Source organism: Bison bison, unplaced genomic scaffold (genome assembly GCF_000754665.1).
Source record: "Bison bison bison isolate TAMUID 2011002044 unplaced genomic scaffold, Bison_UMD1.0 scf7180017864371, whole genome shotgun sequence".
Lineage (NCBI taxonomy): Eukaryota > Metazoa > Chordata > Mammalia > Artiodactyla > Bovidae > Bison > Bison bison.
In genome coordinates, this window is record NW_011494943.1 from 2,054,057 (window position 1) to 2,062,266 (window position 8,210).

At 42.9% G+C, this 8,210-nt stretch overlaps 1 protein-coding gene across 1 annotated transcript in view; it reads right to left on the bottom strand.

Moving 5' to 3' along the window:
• Positions 1 to 8,210, bottom strand: part of ABCA10 (ATP-binding cassette, sub-family A (ABC1), member 10) — a 54,673-nt gene that overhangs the window by 15,154 nt on the left and 31,309 nt on the right. The window contains exons 23-25 of the mRNA XM_010856478.1: positions 6,348 to 6,449; positions 5,088 to 5,255; positions 4,765 to 4,878 (exon numbers count right to left, since the gene is read on the bottom strand). Coding sequence (XP_010854780.1) covers positions 4,765 to 4,878; positions 5,088 to 5,255; positions 6,348 to 6,449 — 384 coding nt within the window. The remainder of the gene's footprint in view (positions 1 to 4,764; positions 4,879 to 5,087; positions 5,256 to 6,347; positions 6,450 to 8,210) is intronic.

The following is an 8,210-nucleotide window of genomic DNA, read 5'->3' on the forward strand; positions in this document are numbered from 1 at the left end:
AAGAATTGATGCTTTTGAACTGTGGTGTTGGAGAAGACTCTTGAGAGTCCCTTGGACTGCAAGGAGATCCAACCAATCCATCCTAAAGAAGATCAGTCCTGGGTGTTCATTGGAAGGACTGATGCTGAAGCTGAAACTCCAATACTTTGGCCACCTGATGCAAAGAGCTGACTCATTGCAAAAGACCATGACACTGGGAAAGATTGAGGGCAGGATGAGAAGGGGATGACAGAGGATGAGATGGCTGGATGGCATCACCAGCTTGATGGACATGGGTTTGAGAAAACTCCAGGAGTTGGTGATGGACAGGGAGGCCTGGCGTGCTGTGATTCATGGGGTCGCAAGAGTTGGACACGACTGAACTGAACTGAACTGAAGACTTGGCATGGCCAAATAAATAAATATTTTTTAAAAATTAGAGATACCATGGGAACATTTCATGCAAAGATGGGTACAATAAAGGATAGAAATGCTGTGGACCTAACAGAAGCAGAAGATATTAAGAAGAGGTGGCAAGAATACACAGAACTATACAAAAAAGGTCTTAATGACCTGGATAACCACAGTGGTGTGATCACTCAGCTAGAGCCAGACATGCTGGAGTACGAAGTCAAGTGGGCCTTAGGAACCATTCCCACGAAAAAAGCTAGTGGATGTGATGGAATTCCAGCTAAGCTATTTCAAATCCTAAAAGAAGCTGCTGCTAAGTGCTGCACTCAATATTCCAGCAAATTTGGGAAACTCAGCAGTGGCCACAGGACTAGAAAAGGTCAGTTTTCATTCCAATTCCAAAGAAGGGCAATGCCAAAGAATTCAAACTATCTCACAACTGCACTCATTTCACATGATAAGCAAGGTAATGCTCAAAATACTTCAAGCTAGGCTTCAACAGTACATGAACTGAGAGCTTCCAGATGTACAAGCTGAATTTAGAAAAGGTAGGGACCAGAGATCAAATTGCCAACATCTGTTGGATCATAGAAAAAGGAAGAGAATTTCAGAAAAACATCTATTTCTGTTACACTGACTACACTAAATCGTTAGACTGTGTGGATCACAGCAAACTATGGAAAATTTTTAGAGAGATGGGAATACCAGATCACCTCACTTGCCTCCTGACAAGCCTGTATTCAGTCCAAGAAGCAACAGTTAGAACTGGATATGGGACAATGAACTGGTTCCAAATGTAAAGGAGTACATCAAGGCTATAAGTTGTCACCCTGCTTATTTAACTTCTATGCAGAGTACATCATGCGAAATGCTGGGCTGGATGAAGCACAAGCTGGAATCAAAATTGCCAGGAGAAATATCAATAACCTCAGATATGCAGATGACACCACTCTAATGTCAGAATGTTAAGAGTAACTAAAGAACCTCTTCTTTTTAAAATTTATTTAATAGGAGGATAATTACTTTATGATCTTGTGATGGTTCCTGCCATACATCAACAGGAATCGGCCAAAGGTATACATGTGTCCCCCTCATCCTGAATCCCAATTCCCCCTCCCTCCCCACCCTATCCCTCTGGGTTGTCCCAGAGCACTGGTGTGGGGGCCCTGCTTCATGCATCAAACTTGCACTGGTTGCAAAGGTGAAAGAGGACAGTGAAAAAGCTGGCTTAAAACTCAACATTTAAAAAACTAAGACCACGGCACCTGGTCCCATCACTTAATGGCAAATAGATGGGGAAAAAATTCAAACAGTGACAGACTTTATTTTCTTGAGCTCCAAAACCACCGTGGATGGTGACTGTGGCCATGAAATTAAAGGATGCCTGCTCCTTAGAAGAAAATTATGACACACCTAGACAGCATATTAAAAAGCAGAGACATCACTGTGTCAACAAAGGTACGTATAGTCAAAGTTATGGTTTTTCTAGTAGTCATATACAGATGTGAGGGTGGGACCATAAAGAAGGCTGAGCACCAAAGAATTGATGCTTTCAAATTGTGGAGTTGGCGAAGAGTCTTGCGAATCCCTTGGACTGCAAGGAGATCCAACCAGTCCATCCTAAAGGAAATCAACCCTGAATATGCACTGGAAGGACTGACACTGAAGCTGAAGCTCCAATACTTTGGCTGCCTGATCCAAAGAGATGACTCACTGGAAAAGACCCTGATTCAGGGAAAGACTGAGGTCAGGAGGAGAAGGGGGCGACAGAGGATGAGATGGTTGGATGGCATCATTGACTCAATGGACATGAGTTTGAAGAAACTCCAGGACCTAGTGAAGGGCAGGCAAGACTGGTGTGTTACAGTCCATGGAGTCACAAAGTGTCAGACACAACTGAGCAGTTGAACAACAACAAAAGTTTAAAAAAAATTAAGGAGATATTGCATGAGTCAGCTGTCCACGCATCCAGTCAATGAGTCAACCCGTAATGTGTCAGATACCAAGATTTTAAGTATATGAAACTGATTATAGAATTAAAAAAAAACTTTTTAAAGTGTTCTCTCTATAAGCACAGGAAATATTCTCTCATAGAAAAAGCAATATAAACGGAAATAATCTGAGGGTTCATCAGCGTATTTTAGGACCTTAATCAGAACCTCCTGAAAGGTTCCCTGGCCACAACGTCATGGTTATGAGAAGCGGTGCTTTGGTGAGTCGTGTGTCGGTGCATCTTCTGTCTCGTGGAGACCTGCAGCCAAGCTCTCTAATCTAAGAGTGCAGGAAAAGAACTTACCCTTCACCACCCTACTTCCTCCTCTCCATCCCTTTCTTTTACCTTTTTTTTTAAAGAATCATTTATTTGGCTGCATCGGGTCTTGGTCGGGGCTGAGGGACTCTAGCTGAGCTGCACAGGCTGAGCTGCTCTGTGGCTTGTGGGATGTTAGTTCCTGGACCAGGGATTGAACTCACGTCCTCTGCATTGCAAGGCAAATTCTTAATCACTGGAAAGGCCTCTTTCTTTTTATCTTACTGTACAAATTAGCTCATCCATCACTTCTAACCCATTAGAAAAATTAAAATAATCCTCCCATTAACTGTTCCTTCCAACAAGCAGCAATAGGTACAATCTGTCCACGGCACTTCCCAGGCAAGTACACTGAAGGCTGGGTAGCCACGCCCTTCTCCAGGGGATCTTCCTGACCCGGGGACTGAACCCACATCTCCTGCACTGCAAGCGGATCTTTACCATCTGAGTCACCAGGGAAGTCCTAGGATTCCATGCTTAAAGGTCAACCAAATATGAACTCTTGATTAAAAAAAAAAAACCCAAACATACAAGGCGACAGCCCATTAAGAGTGAGTCGAGAAGGGGAAAAAATACAGATTAAAACTATCTGAAGACTTTAGCTACTAGAATTATCAAACAACAAATACAAATATGTCAATTAAATGTAGACATAAATCACATGTGAAATTCAAAAAAAACACAAACTAGTAACCAAAGGCTGTGAGGAACAATTCAGGAAATTTGAAACAGAAGCTGAGTTCTGAAAAGCAAAACTGAGGTTTTAAAAATTAGCCAAAGATTAAAGATAATTTAGACACAGTCGAATGGTTTTTGGTCATAAAGCCACTGTTAGAATAAACAGGATCACCACATAAAGTTTCCAGACTTAAACATACCCAATAAAATAGTCTCAAAACATATACAGCAACATTAATTCAAGGGTAAAACCGACAAATCTACCTTTCCATTGGAATGCATGAGGAAAAAAATTAGATCAAGACCAATTCCAGCAGTTAAGGACATATTACCGTGCTATGACATTTAACCACCAATATCACAACCACCAATAAAACCGGCTCAGGATTACAGGTATACAGGGATGAGACTTAGAAGCTCAGAAGCAACTCAATCACCTTTAGGATGTCTACTGTTGCAATGAATTCTCGAACTGGTTGCGTTTGGACATTTCTGCCCACAGTAAGCCCAATCTTTGGATACCACCCACAGTGACCACCAGCGTAGGTCTCACGGCCTTAGAGAAGCAAGACCTTGGTCTCCTGACCCAATCCCTCCACCTCGTCCCCAAAACAGACAGGAGAAAGGCGAGTCCACAAGAAAGAGAGAAAGGATAGAACATCTTTCCTTTTCTCACCAAGGGTCCTCAAACTAAGGGCATGCCTGAAATGCAGCTGGAGAAGGAAAGTTTCATTGTTTGTAAGATTAAAAGTTGCGTTTTGGACTCGACTGGCCTTTTTTAGTACTTAAAGCAAATCTTAAGGAAGGAAACAAGACTGTATTAATATCCAAAACGGTCAGAAAGGAGTGCTGACCTGCTCAAGATGCCAGCAAGGCCTGGGGGAGGAGGCAGAGCAGAATATGCCTGACGTGGCTAATAATTTTATTTCTTAATAAAACTTTTCTCTGTTTACTTGTTTGCTTATGTTATTAGTCAATATGGCCCCCTAGCACAATTTTTTTTTATTATTATTAATAAAGGAAGGAGGAAACCTCCCTGAGTTGAGAGGCTCGGGCTCAGGTCTAATCCTTTAAAGTTTCTCCCACTCTATCAAATGAGGGAATTGACCCCAGTGATCTAGCCTTTCAGCTAGGACACGTCAGGATTTCTATAGCTGTTTCATCTCTTTCCAAAGAAACAGAAGTGCCAAAGAGACTTTTGAGAACAGAAAAAAAGGAAAAAAAAAGAAGAAAATGAACTGAAACCTTAAACCACGAGCAGGGCCAAAGTGCGAAAGAAGTAGTTCCACTTCCTCCTAAGTATTTATGCCTAACTCTCCAGTTTTAGAAAAGGAACTTCAGGAAAACTTCATATAAATACGTATGTGTGTGCATTTTCAGATACTTACGAGAAAAAAGCTGAGGGACCAAAAGCCGTTATTTTTCCTTCCCCTGGGAAAGAGGAATGAAATCACGTACGTGAGGAGTATGAGACACGCCGCACAGCCGGCCACGCAAACCACCTGACCACACAAGATTAACAGCAAGGTTAGAGACGGGGTCACGGACAGGGTGAGGGGCAGGCAGAGGATCGGATCCCAGATCCCAAAGCTGTCAAAGGCAATTTTCTTGCACATGCCTTTTGTTAAGGACAAAGTGTTAACGAAAACAAATTTTTTTGTTTTGATTCTATTATTATATTTGGGGAGTTTGGGGGAAAATGATCACTTACCAGAGCAAACATGAATTGTAGTACAATTGTGGATTCCAAAAATATGTAGTACATTAAATGTATCGAAACAAGAATTCCGAAATAAAATGGGATGTCCACCAGGGCCTGTCCACACCAGTATGCTGAAGGACAGAGGCCTGAGATCCGTAACTGAGATTGGGCTTTTTGCTGGTGAAGAAACAGAAGGGATACGGGTGAGGCCAAGATCATGGGTAGAAGAGGTATTTTGTTTCTGTGAAAATGTTAATTTTTAGTAAAATTTTAGAAGTAGTATGCTGCAGCAGCTACTTTTTTTGGTGAAAAGTCCATGTTCTTGTATATAGCAAATCTGCCTTCAGGAATTTGCTAGCCTGGGTTTAGAAGGCAGGCCACAGGACAACTAAGACATTCACACTATCCCAGAGAAAATAGCATGTCTCCCAGGTGGAGCTAGCGGTAAAGAATCCACCTGCCAATGCCAGAGACGCAGGTTTGGGCCCTGGGTGGGGAAGATCCCCTGGAGGAGGAAAGGACAGCCCACTCCACTGTGCTTGCCTGGGAAACCCCATGGACCGAGGACCACGGCGGACCACAGTCCGTGGGGTCGCAAATAGTCAGGCACGACTGAGCACAGATGGCACGTGGCCAGAAAGAGCATTTTCCAAAATCCCTGCCATCCTGCTGGGGCGAGAGGATGGGGTCACCACTGGCCCTGCAGGAAGCGTCTGACCTGTGCCCCCTTTACAAGAATGGAGTCAAAAATTAGGAAATGTGGCATATCTTATATTTCACACTAAACAATTCCCTTTAGAATTGTAGATTAACTACACAAGTCAAAAGTAGTGCATTTCACCTCTGAAGTTGATGTGAAGCGATTCCCTTGTTAAAAATATGCATGTATTTGGCTGTGCTGGGTCTTGGTTGCAGCATGCGAGCTCTTAGCTCCAACATGTGGGATCCAGTTCCCTGATCAGGGATTGAACCTGGGCCCCCTATATTGGGAGTGCAGAGTCTTAGCCGCTGGGCCACCAGCAAAGTCCCTAGGGTGAGTCCCTTTAAAACCAAGGTTACTTTACTGTGGTCAGTCATGAACTTCCTCACCTCTTTGACATCACGATGAACCATTTAATAAAATGCATACTTAGATTAGAGTAATACAATTCATGTGTAAACATTTTCTCGTCTAAGACAATAAAATTCCAGCTTACTGAAGTCAGAGGGAATCATCTCTCCTCCTCTGCCCACCCTCCATGCGCCCCCTCCCCTCACCCAGCTTCTTACTTTGTAATCACTGACGCTGCTCATTCCAATGTAAGGAGAAAGGCAGTTTACGACGAGCAACAAAAGAAAATCCAAAAGGCCCATTCCCCATCTTGGGTTATCCTGCAAGTTCCAAACACATCCGTAAGCTACTGCGCTTGTTACCAATCACACAATCAAACACAAGGATCAAATACATTTAGGGAAAAGGTGAAAATGTCCAAATGGAAGGATATACCTGATTTAAGAAGCAAACAAAGAGCAAACATGTTTGTTACCCTTAAAGGCAGGTTCCATTCCCAGGAACTGCACGATTTGAAAAGAAATTTAAAATCTGAATTTTATACGCCTGTGTTAAGAAGACAGACAACAGTTTCTTTTGCATATTTGGACCTGGTGCGTGAAGACTAAGTCATTTCAGTCATGTCCGACTCTTATACGACCCCATGGGCTGTAGCCCTCCAGGCTCATCTGTCCATGGGATTCTCCAGGCGAGAATACTGGAGTGGGTTGTCATTTCCTCCTCCAGGGGATCTTCCCGAGGCAGGAATCGAACCTGTGTCTCTTATGTCTCCTGCACTGGCAGGAAGGCTCTTTACCACTAGCTCCGTATCTACCATAATCAAACACTTGTGTTAGGAAACATTTGGAGGCTGAGAAGTGGTTATTAAAATCATGTGTGATCAAAAGTTGCACTGCACTCCACAAGATATAAACGACAAAACAACCAAGACCCCAAAGGACACTGTAATATATAAAGCGACAGAGAGAACACTGAAATTGTAAAAAGAATCGTAATTTCAGGGTTGGACCACACATTCCACACTTGCTTTAATCAGCAACTATGAAATGCTCAGTAAATCCCCCAGGGAAATCTGACATAAGATGAAGAATTTGGGTTGGAGGCTTCTCTGGGTGTTCTAGGTTTTCCAAGAAAATCTGTTCATTCATTAATTTCAGAAACTATGTACTGGGTACCTAAGAAGTATAAAAAGCTATTCCAGACTATGAACCAAAGAAAGCCCAAATTACTAATATGACTCTTTAACAGTTCTCTGTCATTTTAGACGTCTCCATGTCCTTTAGGATCTTGGCCCTTTCAGGTTCTATGTCTTAGGGAGCTGGCTGTAATTTCTAACCAGACACAATTTTAGACTGCAAGAGTGGGGCCCGTGATACAGCATGATAGCGTATTAAGTGTGGCAAATGAATGGAGAAACAGAGCCACTTAAGGGGTCGAAAACAATAGGGAACATTCGACTTACTAGAATTCTATTATACATTTACATTTTCCCATAAACATTTTAAAAATGGTAATGAAGCTAAACATTCAGTTCAGTTCAGTTGCTCAGTCGTGTCCGACTGTTTGCGACCCCATGAATCGCAGCATGCCAGGCCTCCCTGTCCATCACCAACTCCCAGAGTTCACTCAAACTCACGTCCATCGAGTTGGTGATGCCATCCAGCCTTCTTATCCTCTGTCATCCCCTTCTCCTCCTGCCCCCAACCCCTCCCAGCATCAGAGTCTTTTCCAATGAGTCAACTCTTCGCATGAGGTGGCCAAAGTATTGGAGTTTCAGCTTCAGCATCAGTCCTTCCAATGAACACCCAGGGCTGATCTCCTTCAGAATGGACTGGTTGGATCTCCTTGCAGTCCAAGGGACTCTCAAGAGTCTTCTCCAACACCACAGTTCAAAAGCATCAATTCTTCAGTGCTCAGCCTTCTTCACAGTCCAACTCTCACACCCATACATGACCACAGGAAAAACCATAGCCTTGACTAGACGGACCTTTGTTAGCAAAGTAATGTCTCTGCTAAACATTAAGTGAGCTGAAAAACTCTTTATCTTTCAGAATAATGGCAAGCATGTATCGAATGCTTAC